The sequence below is a fragment of the Corythoichthys intestinalis genome, chromosome 1, assembly GCF_030265065.1.
Source record: "Corythoichthys intestinalis isolate RoL2023-P3 chromosome 1, ASM3026506v1, whole genome shotgun sequence".
Taxonomy (NCBI): domain Eukaryota; kingdom Metazoa; phylum Chordata; class Actinopteri; order Syngnathiformes; family Syngnathidae; genus Corythoichthys; species Corythoichthys intestinalis.
In genome coordinates, this window is record NC_080395.1 from 63489128 (window position 1) to 63512096 (window position 22969).

The 22969-nt window shown below is 38.1% G+C and overlaps 1 protein-coding gene across 14 annotated transcripts in view; it reads left to right on the top strand.

The window, feature by feature from the left end:
• Nucleotides 1-13504, top strand: part of tjp1a (tight junction protein 1a) — a 209536-nt gene extending 196032 nt beyond the window's left edge. For 8 of the 14 annotated variants that reach the window (XM_057835140.1, XM_057835147.1, XM_057835202.1 and 5 more), the window contains 6 exons: nucleotides 732-838; nucleotides 943-1187; nucleotides 1708-1853; nucleotides 1926-2146; nucleotides 3393-3536; nucleotides 11880-13504. In XM_057835140.1, coding sequence (XP_057691123.1) covers nucleotides 732-838; nucleotides 943-1187; nucleotides 1708-1853; nucleotides 1926-2146; nucleotides 3393-3536; nucleotides 11880-11974 — 958 coding nt within the window. In that variant the 3' untranslated portion in view covers nucleotides 11975-13504. The remainder of the gene's footprint in view (nucleotides 1-731; nucleotides 839-942; nucleotides 1188-1707; nucleotides 1854-1925; nucleotides 2147-3392; nucleotides 3537-11879) is intronic. The other 6 variants (XM_057835185.1, XM_057835252.1, XM_057835236.1 and 3 more) reach the window with 3 other exon arrangements.
• The last annotated feature ends 9465 nt before the right edge of the window (nucleotides 13505-22969 follow it).

Sequence of the window (22969 nt, forward strand, 5' to 3'; positions counted from 1 at the left end):
TTGCTGTGTGGAGATACAGATCTTAGTCAAGCCCAGGTTGATTTGGGGACATTTGGGGGACACGCACTGTTGATATCTGGCCACTTCCTGTTGATTTGGGGGACACTTACTTTTGACATCAAGTCATTTGGGGACATTTGGGGAACACGTACTGTTGATATCTGGCCACTTCCTGTTGATTTGGGGGACACATACTTTTGACATCAGGTCATTTGGGGACATTTGGGGGACATGTCCTGGTCAGATCAGGTCATTTGGAGACATTTAGGGGACATGTCCTGGTCAGATCAGGTCATTGGGGGGACATGTCCTAGTCATATCAGGTCATTCTGGGGAATTTGGGGACATGTCCTTGTCATATCAGGTCATTTGCGGGGCATGTCCTGGTCATATCAGGTCATTTAGGAACATGTCCTGGTCATTTCGGGACATTTGGAGGACATGTCCTGGTCATATCAGGTCATTTTGGGACACTTTGGGGGACATGTCCTGGTCATATAAAACCTGTTGGAGTCATGTTTTGTCATTTTCCTTGGCAGAGTGAATGTTTTAGTTTTAATCTGTCATCCATTATGTCACATTTATAAGAAGGCATTTTATATACATAATGGAAACCTTTAAATCTACTCGTCAACATATCCTAAACACTTTCTTTGTTCTTAAGATGAATGTTCTTCGTTGTTTTTTTTGTACGAAAGATGAATTATGGTCAATTATTCCTGTGGGTACAGAACAGAATCTGTAGAGAAACCAAGTCCAGCAGAAAAGAAATATGAACCAGTACCACAGATGACACCCTCTCTCCCACCAGCCACACTTCCCAAGCCCTCAACTGAAGGTACAACGCACATCATGCTGAGCAATGCAGGGTTTTTTGTAATAAACACAAATTTTTAAATTTGCAAAGGAATTATGAGGGTGAATCCATTAACTTTGTTTCAGCCAAGGACACAGTCCAGAGCAACTTCCTGCCTCACAAAAATTTTCCGGAAAAGTCGCCAGTAAATGGCACTAGTGAAAAGCCTCCAAAAACCATCACCAGCGGCGGAGCACCACCAGCATCTAGCTACAACCGCTATGTGCCCAAACCTTACACAACCTCTGCCAGGCCTTTTGAGCGCAAGTTTGACAGTCCCAAATTCAACCACAACCTTCTGCCCAATGACAAGCCAGATATGACCTCAAAGGTAAGCAGCTGTTAGTCAAGTGTTGCGGCAGTTTACTTACTTTGCCTTACTTTTTCCATTGTTTTACTAAAATCTGGATTTGTACTTGAATCATTTCTCTAATCAAATAGCTTGTTTAGGGAAATTTTTAGTAATCTATATTCATTGAAATAATTATTAAGGATGTAAATCACCAATTTCGTGACAATACGATGCAATCGCGATTCTTTGAACAACAAAGGGATATTTTTCGATGTTACAAAGACCGCCACGATTCAATCTGATTCAAGGCTCTTGCATTTAATACAATATCATTTGCACATTTAGCGCAATGAGTTACATTTTACCTGAAGCAAAATTACCTGAAGCAAAAAAAAAAAAAAAAAAATCCAAAGAAATGTTGATTTTTTTTTTTTTTTTTTAAATGTTGTCGCCTAAAAATTTTGAACATTTGAATGAAAAGCAGTTTTTTAACAAATCAGCATAACTAAAAGACGGTATTAAGAAATGTTTTGCATTTTGATGATATTGTTTTGAACAGAGTCCGAGTGCAAGCCCAGTGAAGCCCTCCCTGTCGCACAGCACAGACCATGACAGTGGCCTGGATACCTTCACTCGTACAATGGACCATCGATCCAAGTATCAGCACAACAATATAAACGCTGTGCCCAAAGCCATCCCCGTGAGGTAACGAAACACATCATCCACTGATGAGATCAAGCATATTCTTTTGGAGTATTGATTTTTTCTGCCTTCCAGCCCCACTGCCCTAGATGATGATGAGGAGGAAGATGAGGGCCACACGGTAGTTGCGACTGCTCGCGGCATATTTAACAGCAATGGTGGTGTCCTGAGCTCCATTGAGACGGGCGTCAGCATTATCATCCCTCAGGGTGCAATTCCTGAAGGGGTGGAGCAGGAAATCTACTTCAAGGTCTGCAGAGATAACAGCATCCTGCCTCCTCTTGACAAGGAGAAAGGTAACGTAATCGCAAAACTAAATTGAGATGAAGTTGCAAAGTCACTCAGTCCTACAGTGGTTTGTCATTAAATGTGTCTACCACAAGATACCGTAGGGACGAGCGCTTGAAATGTATATGCATACACATATACAGTCATGCGATGCCATAATAAATTGATTTGGTACAAGTAATTCAACCTTCACATGAGGCTCATCAATAATATTAGTCATGTGTACATCGCATTAGGTAGCATGGTTAAACAAATATGCACAATAGCCCCTCACGCAAATGGTATCGATTTAACTCACCTTTTAGCAATGGCTCACTTAAATGTTAGGCACCTAAAGCAAATTATAACAGCAAAGTAGACTGCTCGTGATAGTAGTAGCTGAATTGGGATAAAAGCAGAAACTCAGGAGCCGTTTACATGGTGACGCTGTGATGCAAAGATGCAACGATTCTGTTGCGGAATGGCTTCGCCTTTACACAATGAAGGCAAAGACGCAAACTTTTTGATGAAAAGTGGAACAATTCGATTGCCAGGCTTGCTCCGAAAGCTTATGAATGGAACGCTGTCCCGCCGATGGCGTAACTCGCACACGTCACTTTGGGCATGCGCAGTCGTTAATACTAAACATTCAAAACGCCAAACATGGCGGAACATCGGCTTTAATGACTTGGCTTGTTTTTATAATATTTTTAATTCAAATTTATTTTATGTTTGCGTTTTCCACGTAAATGCCATTGCTTGGAGTGGGCGTGTATATTGTCTTCTGGGCTGAAGAGGTTGTTGTCAAGGAAGTGCATAATTGGCTGTCACCTTGTAAAACTGAATGAACATGAATACGACATCGTTTTCACACGGAATTGCGACATCGTTCGAATGGAGACGGAACCAAGACAGGACCATGTAAATGCAAACATGAAATTTGTCGTGTTCTTGGAGTGTCACCATGTAAACGGCCCCTTACTTTCAGTGTTACTTTAAGCGGTGAAGAAGAAGAATACACTGACTGAATTCTTGGGATTTAAAACGATTTAAAAATCCACGCAGGAATGATTTTATGGGCCCCCAAAGCGTGAAAAAGTGTAAAGTAAGTTATGCTCTCCGCAAGATTCAACGATGTTACAATTCTGTACAATAGAAAAGAAGCTAACATTTTTTGTATTAAATGAACTTGATTAGAATTTTTGTGCAATTGGTGATAAGCAAGCTAATTTTGAATATCTGATGCCATTATGTGATGTTATTTTTTTCATTCAGGGGAGACTCTGCTGAGCCCCCTGGTGATGTGTGGACCTCACGGCCTCAAGTTTTTGAAGCCTGTGGAGCTGCGCCTACCTCACTGTGCGTCAATGACCCCTGATGGTTGGTCTTTTGCTCTAAAATCCTCCGACTCCTCGTCGGGTATGCTGTACTCTCTCAGTTCCTCTAGGGTCGTTTGGGCTGGCTCTGTGATTATTTGGCTATTGTGGGTCACCTGATCATTTTCCCCTAGTTGTGATTCTTTAACGTTTTACGACATTTTGGTCAAAGAATCCATCTCCGGGGAAATAAAGCTGTCCTTTTTAGTATCATTTACAAATCACAATGTTTTACCCATTTCACTTTATGAATAATTTTCTCTCATTTGCAACTTGCCTATCTTTATAGTTTTCACATCAAAGGCCATTTTAATTATTGCCACTCAGTGGGAGTTAACTGTTTCACTTTTTCCATTCACATTATTGCCAAACTAATTAAAACCAATACAAGAGCTTCAGCAACAATTATACAGTAATGCTAACTGAAATGTCTCATGCATATTTTATAATATAGCTAATTTATCTGTTATAATTATTTTTACAGCTTTTGTATTGGATTTCATTAGTAGGTTTCTGACATCACGTGTACATCAACCTCCCCGATCATACGGTATATGCATGCAGCTGTTGCCTGGCTCTACATTCATTGAAATTCATTTCATCTATAGTGCATGTTATTGTTTCTTTCCCTTCACACAGCCACCCAAATCCTGGCCAGAAGAACCACTTCCTATGCTTTGCTCTTACAAATCTCTTATTGTGATTTTATTCTGATCGCTTCATTCAATTTCGTTACATTTCCCGTTCAACTTCCTTTAAAGATCGAATGTAACCCTTTCAGGGACAATGGTCACTACAGTGCACATCTATTAAAAAGTTTTCATTATTTTAACTCATTCAGTGCTAGCCCAGGTCACAGAATATAACTTCTAAGTGGTAGTACTAGTTTGTCAAAGAAGGAAATTGATATTGAGAACACCTATTGACAGCAGTTGACTTCCAATCTGTTTCCACTGGGAGGAGCTGGAAGCAGTCCTTTGATCATTTTGAGCACCTTTATAATAAAATGGATTGGACGTCTATTGCCATGAATGGCAGTCAAAGAGTTAAGATGAGGTCACAATAGATTTATAAACGAAACAAAAAATAAAATTCACAAAGCAAAATACACATGGGCCATACCTAATTTAATTTATTTCGTCCTTTTTTTCTTTCAATTTATTACAATGTGTTTTAAATTATTTTAGTTTTAATTTATTCAAATTAACTTTACTGTAGTTAGAATTGGCCCCTGGGCTGATAATGTGAGACCCCTGCCCTACATGACCGTTATATAAACATAAAATGCACTAAAATGTGCATGAGCAATACTAGAGCATTCTGGTAGTTCTCAAAAGCTCAACTCCTTGCAAAGTAATTAAAAGATCAGAAAGTCACATATTTCCTCATCCCTTCAAAAGAGTGGTAATTTTGGCTACTGTTAGGATAAGCTGTTAATTAGCGTCATTTTAAGAATGAGAAGTGGCGGCCTGAATGAGATGCTGGCTGGCTCCGTTGTTCCGCTGAATAGTGGAAGGATTATCAGACTGCGCGTTAATCCTCTTATTGCGAGGCAAGGCCACTCTCCGGCCTGCTCCTGTCCCCTTGGTGACGTTCTTCTTACATCCTGTCCTCACTACGCTTTTCCTTCTTTCCACCGCTCTAGAGTCGAATCTAAGTTTCTCCTTAGACTCGGTCTCGTTTGTACATCACACTTTGAAATATATTTTTTTAAGTCGTGTAAAACTAGTGAACTTTAGGGGAGTGTACGGATTGCATGAACAGAAACTTTCTCTCTGGTTCACTACTACCGGTATTACATATTGTGTTTGGTCAATTTAAAACAGTTCCAAAGTGTCTGTATGACATGTATACCCTGTTAAATGAATGAAAGTTGAAGATCTGTCTGTTTAGTTCATAAAATACAAATGGTAAACCATAATACTCTCTTGAAAAGGGATGTCCCCGATCCAATCACGTGATCAGATATCGGGCCCGATCACCTAATTTTCAGAAGGCTGGAATCTGGTAAAAACAGGGTTCCCGCAGTTCCTTAAAAGTCTTAAAATGTCTTCTGGATAATCAAGGTCTTAATTTGTCTTAAATTTAATGGGAAATTGCATAATGTATTAAAGTTGCAGAGGATGCGATTAATGCCAGCGTAATCACTTTGTATATTTGTTTTATTAATGGCCATGCACTAAATACGAGAGTTTGGGATTAATATATATTATGCAGTACATTGTCCTCAACTTCGGCGTACGTCAGCGACTTGAGTTGTCACTATGACGCTATTTCCCAGTTATTTGCAGGACCATACTTTTCGGACTATAAGTCGCACCTGAGGATAAGTCGCACCAGCCCAAAAATGTGCAATAAAGAGGAAAAAAACTTAAGTAGCACTGGAGTATAAGTCGCATTTTGGGGGGAAATTAAATGATAAAATCCAACACATAGAACATATAAGTCATCTTGAAAGGCAATTTAAAATAAAAATACAATAGAAAACAACATACATAAGTGTACAGTATGATAATGCTACATGATTCATGAACAACGAAACGCGAACGTGGCCGGTATGTTAACGCAACAAAGCTATTAGGAGTTATTCAGATAACTATAGCATGAAAAAAAAATGCTAACAAGTTTACCAAACCATCAGTGTCACTCCAAAACACCAAAATAACATGTGAAATGATATTATAATGTGTTAATAATTTCACTCATAAGTCGCTACAGAGTATAAGTCACACCCCCAGCCAAACTATGAAAAAAAACTGCGACTTATAGTCCGAAAAATACGGTACTTTGTAGGACCAAAAAATTGATATGTTCCTATCAAGAATCGATATTTCGCTTTAACCCTCGGTTTGTGTTGGGGTCAGAATTGACCCGTTTTCAAATTTTCGCATGCAAAAATTAATGGTACTTTTGACATACCCAAACTTGAAAACACCCGAAAACAATATACTGCAAAGGTTTAGTATTTTCAGGCCAAGTTAATTTACAGATGAAATTTAATTTATTAGCAAAAACATGGGCTGATTTCTAACACAAGACAAGGGCTAAAAAGGTGTCAAGGTTTAAAAAAACAAAAAAAAGGAACCAACAGGTGGCTACCAAAACCCTCCATTACTATAGTGCTCACTGGCTGCCATTGACAGCGCTAGACATGCAGTACATTTTAATTGGTTTGGACGTCTAGCGTCATCAGTGGTACTGAAGATACAGCATTCACAACCAGTCTTCTGTGGGCATTTATAGGTCACTTGCTGTTAATTTTTGGGCAGGCTACATCCTGTTCATTTGCAGATATTCTTGAGTCACTTCCTTTTCAGTAACCAAAAATCAACAGGAAGTCAACCGTAAATGCCCCAGCAGGAAACGTGACTGAAATACAACAAGAAATGACATCAAATGCTCCAAAATTAACTTGTTGCCTAGCATTTGCTGCCAACCTCCCACTTAAAATGGATTGGACCTCTACAAGTGATAAACTCATTCCAATTCATAGCAGAAAATAGGTCATTAATTAGTTGTTTTGTAGTATTGTTTCATCAAAAATTGTTGCAACATGTTTTGGTGTTAAATTATATTTTTAAGCACTTAAAAATGTCTTTAAAAAAATAAATTTGACTTTTAAAGGGTGCAAGAAGGTTAAAAAGGCCGAGTTTTTTTTTTAATGTATTTATTAATTTTTATTTTTAAGTATTTACTCTTTAGCTGCACTTTACGCCGATTCCGATCATTCAGTCGCTGCCAGCCTCCCAATCAAAATTGGATTGGATGTCTATCGCTGCCAACAGCAGTGAAGCATGCCAACTTTTCCCAGTTAAAATGGATTTGATGCCTATAACTGTTCATAGCAGTGAATGAATTAAGGGCTACATGCAACAAAATACTCCAGAAGGATAAGGATATTGCAAATAAATGTATATATATTTTTATTAATAGTATATGCTGTATACATTTAATGTATACAGTATACTGTATATTTTGGTCAATTTTAGCGACGCCAGTGGACAAAAACGGTAGTGTTTTGCCTCAAGGAAGACTGTTTCCCATGAGGACCAGTGCACACCCGCACAGAGTCGTAAAATTATCAATCAAAAATCTATCTCCTGATTGCCTGCAGATGGATTAAACAACATTTCTGTTTCCAGCGGCTGTGTAAAGGATGAATAGTAATGAGGTAATGAATCCAGTTGTGGCCAAGCAATAGCATATGACGGTTAGCAAACATGTGAATTTATGTGGCTAACCCCCCCAGCCAACCCGAACTCGTCAGCGCTGATGAGTTCGGTTGAGGGTCGGAGGTGTCACGCCAGCGAGTGAAAGCTGGACCAATGCTAATTCTGTATATGCTGCTAGCCTCCCTTTTTTTCTCCTCAGACAAAACTTTTTGTCTTTTTTTTTGCTTTGCCATCTTTGCAGAATTCACTCAAAAGCGTTCGCATTAGGGCTGTCCCAAACGACTAAGTTCATCCCGATTAATCAGCCGACTATTTTTACGATTAGTCGACTGATCTAATTATTATTATTATTATTTTTTTTTTTTTTAACTACTTTAATAATGAAATTTTTGTTGAAGCTTATTTATTCACAAAAAACATTTTGGAACACCTACATTCTTTATTAACGTATAAATAAATAACATCAAATCAATAATAAATAATAATAATAATAAATCACAAACAATGAGGTCAAATGATGCTGGCATTAACTAGTGCAAAAAAAAAAAAAAAATGTAAACGGAAACACTGAGACTTCACCTCTTTAACAGGAGTCAAAACAATTCTCTCTTTTTGTGGTATGTCATTGTCTATAATGTTGTAAATGTTAAAATGAATTGCAATGTCCCGGACAACCGTTTTCAGAATACTTTGTGTGAGTTCAGATGCTTTTTCTGGTGTGCATTCCGCATTTTTGGGGGAGGGGAAAAACTGTTCAACTTTTGTTTGTTTTAACCTGGAAATAGATAAAGTGGAGGGCACACTGAAATATTACCACAACTATTTTGAATGAGAGGCACACATACTCACAGTAACAAAAATTAAATATATAGTATTAATTTTACAGTATACTATTATATGTATATACACAATGATACTTTATAATATAAAGTGACTAACATTAGTGCAGTCATGGTTTACAGTAAGCAGGCCAGTGCTGTTTCCATATATATTTTCATTATATTATGTAAATACAGGATGTATGTATATATTTTCCCCAAGTGCGAGCTTTCATGATCCTAATAAATTTAATAATTATTAAATAATATAATATATAATTATACATACATTAATTATTTTATTAAATAAAAAAGCACGTTGATACAACGCACATAAAGGTAACTTACATTTTAAAAAATCGTTAGAAAGTTGTATGGACTTAGAATCTGCTAGCTTGTTGTTTCTTGTTGTCTTGGAAAATTATATTTGGGTGACGGCGCTTTAAGTGTTCGTTCATAGCCGACGTGCTACCGTGATATGCGAGCTCAGCTTAGCAAAGAGTACACACAGTGGCACCCTCCATATTTTCCTTGAAATTATTCCAGGCTCTGGCTATTCTGGTCCGCTTTTATGGCTTTATGCCACTTTCATGTGTCACCAATTCTGCCCTTTTTGGTAATTGGCGGTGTTTTCAACTCCTCGCCATAGTGAGGAGTGAACCGGCGATTCACTTGGCTCGTTGTCGTCGGTTCGGCCCATGTCCTCCTCAGGAAGGCGGCGGCGTGCATAAAAACACTGAGAGGCGTCGGATGGCTCTTTATGGATACTTTTATTGTCCAAAACAAAAACGCAAGGGCTGCAGCCACTGAACTCCGCGCTACCCACGCACTTTCCAAACTCACTGATCTCACTCCCTCTGTTTCGCTCCCTCTCTCTCACTCGCCCACTTTCTTCCTCTTTGCTCAATCTGACAATGCCGGTCACATTGAAATAACAGCGGCCTCCTGGGGGGTGTTAGTAACAACCGCTTGCATCGCGAGCGCCCGCCATTCTAAACTTTATCCGCATGTAATTTTGTTTTTAACCTGTCAATACCCGTCGACGGTATGTTTTGCCCGTCGACGCACTTACGTCATCGATGACGTCGACAATGTCGACTAGTCGGGACAGTTCTAGTTCGCATCGACTTCCATCTTGAATGAATGGGGAAAAGGGAATTGACGTATGTAGTAAAGCAGAGGTGGGCAAACCGGTCCTCGAGGGCCGCAGTGGGTCCTGGTCTTTGTTCCAACTGACCCAGCACAGATAGTTTACCCAATGCAGTTTCAGCAGAAATCTGAAGCACCTGACAGCAATCGACTGATTGCACTTGTAAAACAGCAGATTGGTGAAAAGGTGTCCTTCCTCTTAATGGGTTGCAACCAAAACCCGCACCCACTGCTGCCCTTTGTGGAATAGTTTGCCCACCCCTGTAGTAAAGTGTAGGGGTTTTTTTGTGTGTGGCTAAGTTGGTTTGTGTTGGTGAAAGCGATACAGACCCCCTCAAGATATAAAAGAGGTGTCATTCAACTAGTTGTCAGTTGACATATTATCACAAATGTTATGAAAATATTTTATAAAAGTTTAAAAGTTACCTTGTGTTGCTTTAAGGCCTTCAAAGTGCTTCACACTATGTCCTCATCTACCTACTGGTGAGTGGTGACGCTGCACCAGGAGCAGCGTGGGGTTTATTATCTTGCTCAAGGATACTTAGACGAGGTCATCAAGGCGGAGAACCAAACCCACAACCTCTGGGTTGGGTAACGACTGCTCAACCACTGAACCACGCCACCCCCTATTATTAGCTATTATTTTCTATTTGCACATAGACTTCATAAATTATTGACGGGGCGCGGGGCCGATAAATAGGGAGCCTGCATTGTTGGCGAGGCCGTCAAAACTGACAGAGTGGAATCACAGACAAAGAACTTTTTTCATTGAAAATTCTTGTGAATAAATTCTTTAATCCTTGAACTTTTTAGAGATATGGACGTAAAACAGTCTCGATTATTGATTAAAAGCATTAAAAAATATATATTTTTTTTAAAACATGCAGTTAGCATTCATTTTACGTAAATATGTCGAAGTACAATATTAGACTGTTAGTGAATGTAGCTAGCGGCCGCCTTATGTAAGCAGAGCTTTTCTTGTAAAAATTCTTGGGAATAAATGCTTAAATCCCCGAATTGTTTATAGATATGGACGTAAAACAGTCTCGATTATTGGTTAAAAGCAAAACAAAACAAAAAAAAAAACATGCAGTTAGCGTTTATTTTACATAAATATGTTGAAGTACAATGCTAGTCTGTTAGTGAATGTAGCTAGCGGCCGCCATATGTAAACAGAGCTTTTCCGGTGAAAATTCTTGTGAATAAATGCTTAAATCCCTGAATTCTATATAGATATGGACGTAAAACACTCTCAATTCTGGTTTAAAAGCAAAAAAAAAACTGCAGTTAGCGTTTATTTTACGTAAATATTGCCAACTATGATGCCAATGCAGTAGCGGCTAATTTCCCCCATTGATTTTTTTTCCCACAACGTTTCAAAATGCATGCATGGTACGAAAAATATAATAATTACCTTGAATCCTCAAACAAATCACTCCTGAGACAATCCTTCCTGTTTGTATGTGGTACAGCTTTCGTACTTTTTGAACAGAAATCCGGCGTTAGATCGCTGCGTGCGTGTGTTTGTGAATAGCTCCTCTTGATGTGGGTGACTCCCTACTTAAAGGCGAGGTGCAGTGCATGACCGATCGACCCGTTAATACCATTATGAAGTCTATGGCTTACATTAATTAATTCTTTTGCGCCAATTTTTACACTTATACCGCAAATGAACATCGGTTCCAATAATCTGTTATCGGCCTCTCTTAACTAATAATAATCGGTATCGGTCCTGAAAAACCCATATCGGTCGATCTCTAATATATATAAACACACACACAGACATTTGGATGTACCCCCATACATTCCTGAGGTATCGAATTGGGACTCCATATTGACTGATTCTCAAAATTAGTGACTCGTACTTGCACGCAAAAATATGTGATCGGAGGACATCCCTAGTTTTAGTTTCCCTTTCAGGTGAACTTTTCACTGTGTTGTATTATAGACTCCAGTGCTCTTAGACGTTCCGTGTATAGCCAACAAGAGTCTGGGGACATTCATCAAAGATTAAATGACTTCCCTATTCTCTTTTGTGTCCAATGTTTGGCTGTAGGCCACCATCTTGTAATATCCAAGTGTGCTTGGCAGGCTGAAGATGAAATCATGCCGTTTTGATGGATTTATGCTACAGTTGTTGTTCTATACAGCCTGTGAAAAGGGAATCAATGTAGCCATTGCAGTTGAATTGAACCTAAAAGACCGTCATAACTCACCATCTGGTCCATCTGTTCCTTCTTCTCCCAGGTGACCCTAAAAACTGGCAGAACAAGTCTCTCCCAGGAGATCCTAACTATCTGGTGGGAGCCAACTGTGTTTCTGTGCTCATCGACCACTTTTAAATGAGGGTGCCAGCAGGTGTGATGTTACAGAATATGGATCCGTGGTGGATAAACAAGGACACATACACTCACACACACATTGACAGCTGCGCTCTCCGACTCATGGAAAATGATGATCCATTCAGTGCTGTTTACGACCAGCCACTGAAGATGACAACTTTTACCCCAAATGGAGTTGTGAAATGAAATCACTGATGCATGCACCTGCCCCTCCTACTGAGGATTGTTACTATATATACAATGAAGTTTTACATGAGTATACATGGTTGGATTGTTTTCCAATATGCGCCACCAGCGAACATATTTTACAAACCAGTGTCGGTGTATTTATGCTATATATGCATACAGTATATATAGTAGTCTAGATAAAATGTATAATGCATTTTACTCCTGAATTCAAGATCCTGTTATTTTTCAGTTCAGATGACTGAATATCAATATGTGTTTGCAGTCTTACCCTTAGGGGGAAACCTGATAAAGGTGTGAGTCTCAGATGAGCCACTTAAAGGAAGGTCAGCTGGATCTAAAAGCCAAGCAGCACACTTTAACCTTTCTTCTTCCTCGGTTACGCCTTTTCTTCCAGTGAGATGTTGTAGCTTGAGTTCTTCTGGCTCCTCGTAGCCTGAGTGAGATCTATGCATGTTGTTTTACTCAGGTCCAGTGGCCTCCTCAGTTGCTTCCTCACGTTTCATTCTCGTCTTCTCTTTTTGCACTCTTGCGTTCACACACAATAAGCAGTGATGCCTTATCTGCAGATCATTCACCTCTTTTCATGAAGGAAACAATAATTTATGATGAGCAACTGTATGTTTTTGTTAACCCAACGGAGAAGCTAACGGGTTCAGTACATGGTAAAAGGTTGAGAGAAGATAACAAAAGTATGTTGGTCTTTTATCTTCTATGCATTACTTAAACTTTGAAGAAGAAAAAGAGGAGTGGCTGTAAATAATGCTAGCATATTGCCTTGGTTCTTTTGTTTAAAACTGAACATTTTTTTGTAATTTTTTCTTTTTGTATAAAATGTAGCGAAAACACGTTTGGAATAAGTGGAAGAGAAATATGGAAACGTGATTATCTTTGTATTCTGGATTATACCCTCGAGCCTTGAAATGTTGAATCTGACAATAATGCATTACACCTTTTCTACCAAGATATTCACTCTCAATTACTGTCAGCAATTGTCTTTATTTTGGCTACTTAAGGATCAGGAAAGTGCTCTGGTTGAAAACATTTAAAATGTTTTGTTTGTTAGTAATGTTTTTTGTTTGTTATTTTTTAAACAAAAGGTGTGCTCCCAATTTGTTCCCTTCATCAATTTCAATACTGGATGCTGTATCGTGTGCCCTTAAATGTATTTTTGTACTAATAGATCATTAATGATATATGGCACACCAGTACCAGCTTGTTTTTAGATTTAACACAGCTTTAATTGGATATTAGCTCTTCACGTGTGGCTGATTTTTTTTTTCTCCTCTGCAACACAATTTTAAGTATACCACTGTATTAATAAATAAAATCATTTTAAAGTAATTTTTGTCAAATATGTATTTTGTTACTAAGTAAAACATGTTTTTATTGACATAAAATAATAAGCAGTCACGTGCATCAGCAATCAGCTGTATTTTTAGATGCAGCGCACAGATTTCAAAGGGCCCATCGTTAGGGCATTTTCTACAATTCGATTTGCAATCAGTAGTTGCTAGGTGTTTTTTTTTTTTCTTTTTTTTTTTTGATGTGTGTATATGGTGTTTTCTAATCCCTTCATTGGGTTTTCTCGGTGTATTTTATCAGTGTGGCCATGAGATGGCGCAGTTGATCTCTGAACTCGTGAATTGCTAGGCAAAACCTGCATTAATGCATGTCATTTGAAGCAACAAGACCTGCGATATGAACGTAACCGTTTTTTCTCTGGTCTTTTTGGGGTGGACATTATATACATATATATATATATATATATATGTATATATATATAAAATAAGTATTTAGTCGACCACTAATTGTGCAAATTCTCCCACTTGAAAATATTAGAGAGGCCTGTAATTGTCAACATGGGTAAACCTCAACCATGAGAGATAGAATATGGGGGAAAAAAAAAAAACAAAATCACATCGTTTGATTTTTAAAGAATTTATTTGCAAATCATGGTAGAAAATAAGTATTTGGTCTCTACCAAAAGTTCATCTTAATACTTTGTTACGTACCCTTTGTTGGCAATAACGGAGGCCAAACGTTTTCTGTAACTCTTTACAAGCTTTTCACACACTGTTGCCGGTATTTTGGCCCATTCCTCTATGCAGATCTCCTCTAGAGCAGTGATGTTTTGGGGCTGTCGTTGGGCAACACGGACTTTCAACTCCCTCCTCACCCAGTGGCGTCAAAATGATAACAAGAACAGGGAGCAAAAATCCCACAACCACACGGGGGGGACCTAGTGAATGACCTACAGAGAGCTGGAAACACAGTAATAAAGGTTTCTATCAGTAACACAATGCGCCGCCAGGGACTCAAATCCTGCACTGCCAGACATTTCCCCCTGCTGAGGGAAGTACACGTCCAGGCCCGTCTGCGGTTCGCCAGAGAGCATTTGGATGATCCAGAAGAGGACTGAGAGAATGTGTTATGGTCAGATGAAACCAAAATAGAACTTTTTGGTAGAAACACAAGTTCTCTTGTTTGGAGGAAAAAGAATACTGAATTGCACCATACCCACTGTGAAGCATGGGCGTGGAAACATCGTGGTTTGGGGCTGTTTTTCTGCAAAGGGACCAGGACGACTGATCTGTGTAAAGGAAAAAATGAATGGGGCCATGTATCGAGAGATTTTGAGTGAAAATCTCCCTCTATCAGCAAGGGCATTGAAGATGAGATGTGGCTGGGTCTTTTAGCATGACAATGATACCAAACACACAGCCAGGGCAACAAAGGAGTGGCTACGTAAGAAGCATTTCAAGGTCCTGGAGTGGCCTAGGCAGTCTCCAGGTCTCAACCCCTTAGAAAATCTGCGGAGGCAGTTGAAAGTCCGTGTTGCCCAACAACAGCCCCAAAACTTCACTGCTCTAGAGATCTGCATGGAGGGATGTGCCAAAATACCAGCAACAGTGTGCGAAAAGCTTGTGAAGAGTTTCAGAAAACTTTTGGCCTCCGTTATTGCCAACAAAGAGTACATAACAAAGTATTGAGAGGAACTTTTGGTATTGAACAAATACTTACTTTCCACCATGATTTGCAAATAAATTATTTAAAAATCAAACAATGTGATTTTCTGTTTTTTTTTTCCACATTCTGTCTCTCATGGTTGAGGTTTAACCATGTTGACAATTACAGGCCTCTCTAATATTTTCAAGTGGTAGAACTTGCACAATTAATGGTTGACTAAATAATTATTTGCCCCACTGTATGTATATACGTATATATGTATAAATATATATATATGTGTATATACTAGTGCTGCAACGATTAATTGATTAACTCGAGTATTCAATTAGAAAGAAGTATTCGAATGAAATTTTGTTGCCTCGAGTATTCGTTTAATTAAAGTAGCGTTGTAATGTTTTCTTTTGAAAGTGTTTACATTTAGTTTATTGATTAGGGTGGATACATTGCCCTCTGGTCTGCCTCATTTCACATGGCTGAATCCAACTGCTCCCTGTTAAGACCAACGTAAGCTAAGTTTTTCTTTGGGCTATTGTTTTTTAATGCATTCGTAATTTAGTTTATATGTATATTTAGCTGTTTTTGTGGGAATATGAGTCTGAACCATTTGTTAAGAGCATTGGAATATAAAGTTAGCATTTTATAGTATTTAAGCTAGCGTACTTTTGCCATATAAGTTAGCCAATTGTTCTTTTGTTGTACATAGATCCTCATTTATTTATTTTTAATACCATTTGAGGCTCAGCTCAGATATTTTAATTTTTCATGTTCCTTTTCTGATTACTCGATTATTCGAACTAACTAGTTCATCGATTAATCGACTACTAAAATAATTGATAGCTGCAGCCCTAGTATATACGTATGTATATATACTGTATATGTATGTAAATGTACGTATATATACTGTATATGTATGTATATGTACGTATATGTATATGTGTATATATGTACAGTATATATGTATGTATATATATATATATACCCGTGCCCTCCATAAGTATTGGCACCCCTGAAAAAGATGTGTTTTTTAGCTTCTAACATATATATAAATTTTTTTAATTCAAACAATATGGGACCTCAATGGAAAAAAAGAGAAAAATCCAACCTTCAATACAAGTGCATTCATTCAGTGGGGAAAAAATCCCACATAAAGAAAAAATTATTTGACATCAAATAATGTATGTCACAATTATTAGCACCCCTGGTGTTAATACTTTGTACACCCCCTTTTGCCAACAAAAGGACTGAGATGGCCATGGGAGGAGCTTGATATTGTGTCTGGTGAACCATTTCTGTGTAGATTTGGCCATATGTTTAGGGTCATTGTCTTGCTGAAAGACCCAGTGACGACCTATCTTCAGCTTTCGGGCAGAGGGCAAGAGATTTAAAATGTCCTGGTATTTCAAAGCATTCATGATGCCATGCACCCTAACAAGGTTCCCAGGGCCTTTGCAAGCGAAACAGCCCCGCAGCATCACTGACCCACCCCCATACTTCACAGTGGGTAAGAGGTGCTTTTCAGCATGCGCATCTTTCGTGGCACACCAGACCCACTTAGAGTGTTTGTTGCCTTGGTCTCATCTGACCAAAGCACACGGTCCCAGTTGAAGCCTGGACCGTGTGTATTTTTGAGGGCACTGTATATATATATATATATATATATATATATATATATATTAGGGGTGTCAAAATTATCGCGTTAACGAGCGGTAATTAATTTTTTAAATTAATCCCGTTAAAATATTTGACGCAATTAACGCACAAATGCCCCGCTCAAACAGAAAGGACGGCAAAAAGGACTGCAAAGTGAAAGGTGTACTTGTTGTGTTTTTCGGAGTTTTGCCGCACTCTGCTGGCGCTTGTGTGCGACTGATTTTATAGGCTTCACCACCCATGAGCATTGTGTAAGTAATTATTGACATCAACAATGGCGGGCTACTACTTTATTTTTGATTGAAAATTTTACAAATTTTATTAAAACGAAAACATGAAGAGGGTTTTTAATACAAAATTTCTATAACTTGTACTAGTTATTATCTTTTATTTTCTATACATTTTTTAAAATATTTATATATTTTATTTATTTATGTTTATATAATTTCTTTATTATTTTTATTTATCTTTTAAGAACTACAAGTCTTTCTATCCATGGATTGCTTTAACAGAATGTTAATAATGGTAATGCCATCTTGTTGATTTATTGTTATAATAAAGAAATACAGTACTTACGTACCGTCTGTTGAATGTATATATCCATCTCGGTCTTATCTTTCCATTCCAACAATAATTTACAGAAAAATATGGCATATTTTATAGATGGTTTGAATTGCGATTAATTGCAATTTATTACGATTAATTAAATTTTTTAGCTGTAATTAACTCGATTAAAAATTTTAATCGTTTGACACCCCTAATATATATATATATATATATATATATATATATATACAGTGCCTTGCAAAAGTATTCGGCCCCTTGAACCTTGCAACCTTTCGCCACATTTCAGGCTTCAGACATAAAGATATAAAATTTAAATTTTTTGTCAAGAATCAACAACAAGTGGGACACAATCGTGAAGTGTAACAAAATTTATTGGATAATTTAAACTTTTTTTAACAAATAAAAAACTGAAAAGTGGGGCGTGCAATATTATTCGGCCCCCTTGCGTTAATACTTTGTAGCGCCACCTTTTGCTCCAATTACAGCTGCAAGTCGCTTGGGGTATGTTTCTATCAGTTTTGCACATCGAGAGACTGACATTCTTCCCCATTCTTCCTTGCAAAACAGCTCGAGCTCAGTAATGTTGGATGGAGAGTGTTTGTGAACAGATTCTCGATTGGATTCAGGTCTGGACTTTCACTTGGCCATTCTAACACCTGGATACGTTTATTTTTTAACCATTCCATTGTAGATTTGGCTTTATGTTTTGGATCATTGTCCTGTTGGAAGATAAATCTCCGTCCCAGTCTCAGGTCTTGTGCAGATACCAACAGGTTTTCTTCCAGAATGTTCCTGTATTTGGCTGCATCCATCTTCCCGTCAATTTTAACCATCTTCCCTGTCCCTGCTGAAGAAAAGCAGGCCCAAACCATGATGCTGCCGCCACCATGTTTGACAGTTGGGATGGTGTGTTCAGGGTGATGAGCTATGTTGCTTTTACGCCAAACATATCGTTTTGCGTTGTGGCCCAAAAGTTCCATTTTGGTTTCATCTGACCAGAGCACCTTCTTCCACATGTTTGGTGTGTCTCCCAGGTGGCTTGTGGCAAACTTTAAACGAGACTTTTTATGGATATCTTTGAGAAATGGCTTTCTTCTTGCCACTCTTCCATAAAGGCCAGATTTGTGCAGTGTACGACTGATTGTTGTCCTATGGACAGACTCTCCCACCTCAGCTGTAGATCTCTGCAGTTCATCCAGAGTGATCATGGGCCTCTTGGCTGCATCTCTGATCAGTTTTCTCCTTGTTTGAGAAGAAAGTTTGGAAGGACGGCCGGGTCTTGGTAGATTTGCAGTGGTCTGATGCTCCTTCCATTTCAATATGATGGCTTGCACAGTGCTCCTTGAGATGTTTAAAGCTTGGGAAATCTTTTTGTATCCAAATCCGGCTTTAAACTTCTCCACAACAGTATCTCGGACCTGCCTGGTGTGTTCCTTGGTTTTCATAATGCTCTCTGCACTTTAAACAGAACCCTGAGACTATCACAGAGCAGGTGCATTTATACGGAGACTTGATTACACACAGGTGGATTCTATTTATCATCATCAGTCATTTAGGACAACATTGGATCATTCAGAGATCCTCACTGAACTTCTGGAGTGAGTTTGCTGCACTGAAAGTAAAGGGGCCGAATAATATTGCACGCCCCACTTTTCAGTTTTTTATTTGTTAAAAAAGTTTAAATTATCCAATAAATGTTGTTCCACTTCACGATTGTGTCCCACTTGTTGTTGATTCTTGACAAAAAAATTAAATTTCATATCTTTATGTTTGAAGCCTGAAATGTGGCGAAATGTTGCACGATTCAAGGGGGCCGAATACTTTTGCAAGGCACTGTATATATATATATATATATATATATATACAGTGCTGCTCAAAAGTTTGTGAACCCCCTCAACATTTTGGAATTTTCTATTATTTCAACCTGATTTCCTAATCAATCAATTCAGTAGTTTTTTTTTTTGTTTTTTTAACAGTTGTGTTGTCGAGACTAAATTAAAAAGAGTTTTCATCAACTGATGTAGGTGCAAAATTGAACTGTTTGGTCACAACCAAAACCGCCATGTCTGGCGAAAAGTCAACACTGCATACCACCAAAAGAACCTTCTCCCAACAGTGAAGCATGGAGGTGGGAATGTCAAGATCTGGGCTTGCTTTTCATCCTCAGGACCTGGACAACTCCACATAGTCCAGGGAATCATGAATTCTGAGGAATATTGTCAAATCCTAGAACATAACCTGACGCCATCTGTTTTGAAGTTAAAGCTTGGCAGAAGGTGGATCATGCAACATGATAATGATCCAAAGCATTCCAGCAATACAACCAAGGAATGAAAAAGAAGAAGATTCGTGTTCTGGACTGGCCCAGTCAAAGTCCTGACCTAAATCCCATTGAAATGCTGTGGCGGGACCTGAAGCGAGCAGTTCATGCCAGACGCCCATCAAACCTCTCTCAACTGACTGCGTTCTACAAGGAAGAATGGGCAAAAATCCCCCAAAGTAGATGTGAGAGGCTGATTAGTCACTACAGAAACCGTTTGGTTGAGGTAATCTCTGCAAAAGGAGGCGCAATATCCTATTAACTGAAGGGGTTCACATACTTTTGCACACATGATATCTGAGTTTTTCTTAAATCAACCACTTTTGTTAAATAAAGAATGACAATATAACTATTTCTTTTGTTTCAGTCCATTATTTGGAATGTCAGTATTGTGGATTTGGGTATAACTTAACATTTAATAAGGTTATTTTAGTTTTTTTTACAAAAAATCTGACCATCGCTGTGGGGTTCACAAACTTTCGAGCAGCACTGTATATATATATATATATATTAGGGCTGTCAAAATTATCGCGTCAACGGGCGTTAATTAATTTTTTTAAATTAATCCCGTTAAAATATTTGACGCAATTAACGCACTATGCCCGCTCAGACAGATTTAAATATCAGTACAGTGAAGGGCCAACTTGTTAATTGTGTTTTATGGAGTTTTTCCGCCCTCTGCTGGCGCTTGGGTGTGACTTGCATATGTTATTTGGCGTAATGTCGCCCTCTGCTGGCGATTCAGTGCAGCGGATTATTTGGGTTTCGGCGCGCTTTTCTGACGTGATTATATGTCGACGTGAACTCACACTAATAGACAGTGCTATTCAGACCAGCTAACGTCCGCATCCAGTATCCAGTGGCAGTTCTCATAGCCCCATCACACTGTTTGTGTCTAATACATGCATCGCTTGTGAGTTATATTCCTCCTTTGTTTATATTCATGAGCATTAGATAGTTATTGATGATGTGTATTTGAATTTGTTTACATATATGGTGAAATGCAGTTACATTGTTTGATGCTTGTGAGCTAATTGGCTAGTTCTACTGCTCAAATGGACACGTGTGTGTACATTTTATGTTATTTTGTGATTTATGCAAGTTATTGACACATTGCCCTGTTATTTTCAGTTTTACAAAAATACAAGAAACGTGCTCCTGTCAAAAAGAGATAACTTCAGTAAAGCCCATGCAACTTTGCCACACCGTCTGATTTCTTTTTGGAACTTATGTTCGCTATCTGTCAATTTGTGTACTCACACACATTGAGGACAGAATAGGGCTACTAGTTTATTTTTTGATTGAAAATTTTACAAATTTTATTAAAACGAAAACATTAAGAGGCGTATTAATATAACATTTTATCCATGGATCACTTTAACAGAATGTTAATAATGTTAATGCCATCTTGTTGATTTATTGTTATAATAAACAAATACAGTCCTTATGTACCGTATGTTGAATGTATATATCCATCTTGTCTTATCTTTCCATTCCAACAATAATTTACAGAAAAATATGGCATATTTTATAGATGGTTTGAATTGCGATTAATTGCGATTAATTACGATTAATTAATTTTTAAGCTGTAATTAACTCGATTAAAAATTTTTAATCGTTTGACAGCCCTAATATATATATATATATATATATATATATATATATATGTGTGTGTGTATATACAGTATATATGACTATATGACTGTCCCCAAAATGAGAATGACCTCAATTGGAATTCCCCTAATAAGGCTCCCAAACAGTCAATCCTCCCCCCTAGCCAGAATTTTGCACATTTTAAAATTGATGCCACCAAATAACTTCAAGATACAGCCTGCTGAAGGGTATTGGGGGGGGGGGGGGGGGGGGGTCATTATTAATACGACAATTCTGAATTCCTTAGTGTAATGATTAAAGGGAAAGACACGGTTTTGATCAAGCGAATCCCAGCAATAAGTTTTTTTTTTTTTTTTTTGAACAATTTGGGGGATTTTTATATTATTATTATTATTGCCATTTTTATGATGAAACGTCAATAAAAGCTGATTGGTGAGAGAAAACATTTTTAAATAATGCCACAACTGTTTTAGGCAAATAGTCGCCCGTTGCGTGTGATGTAATTTATACCCACAATTCCCTATTATTGAGATGTTGTTTACATAGGAGCCATCACTTAGTTGCACACAAATGGATTTTTCTGAAAAAACAAAATTGAAAAAAGTAGAATCTTGTGTCTACATCCATTACTTCAAGTTGGTAAATTGGTCTATGTTTCTGTAGTTTGGTTCAGTGTGGCGTATCTGCGGCTCCCAGTCTTCTTCACTGTAGTGGAAAATCGTACACAGATTTATGACGCGATAGCAGTACGCCACAGTGTTCGAATTTTGGCTGTGCAAACAGGACAGAGGGTAAATACAATAGTCCACCCGCCGCCAGAATCTCCTTTTTACTTTTCTGAGGGCTTGTTGAAGATTTACCTGCAAACTATTCACACCTACAAATGCTGAGCAAGTCTGTTTGGTACATTTTCTGCCTAACTCTTTTATTGTGGATCACAGACATCATAATATATTGACGGGGCGTGGGGTCGATTAATAGGGGGCCTATCTCCATTAAAGTTGACCAAGTGGAAACACAGGCAAAGAGCTTTTTATGTTGAAAATTATTGTGAATAAATGCTTAAATCCTGAATTCTCTAAAGATATGGACATAAAACAGTCTCGATTCTTGGTTAAGAGCAAAAAAAAAAAAAAAAACGGGCCATCAGCATTTATTTTACTTAAATATGTTGAATGTGCTGCTAGTCTTTACGCCACTGTGGCGCCGCCTTATTGACACAAAAAGCTTTTTACTTAGACAATTATTGTGAATAAATGCTTAAATCCCTGAGTTCTTTATAGATAAGGACGTAAAACAGTCTCAATTCTTGGTTAAGAGCAAAAAAACGGGCACTTAGCATTTATTTTATGTAAATATTGCGAATTATATCGCCAATGCCGTTGCGGTTCATTTCTCCCATTGATTTTTTTCTTCACAACGTTTCAAAATTCATGCATGGTACGAAAAATATAATAATTACCTTGAATCCCTGAACACATCACTCCTGCGACAATCCTACCTGTTTGTATGCGGTACAGCTTTCGTACTTTTTCAACCTAAATCTGGTGTTGGATCACTGCATATGTTTGACAATAACTGCGACTGACTTCGACCAACTGAAGCGGAGTGTAGGACGCCCCCCTACTTGAAGGTGTGGCGCAGTGCCTGGGGAATGTGTCCCGTCAATATTATTATGAAGTCTTTGT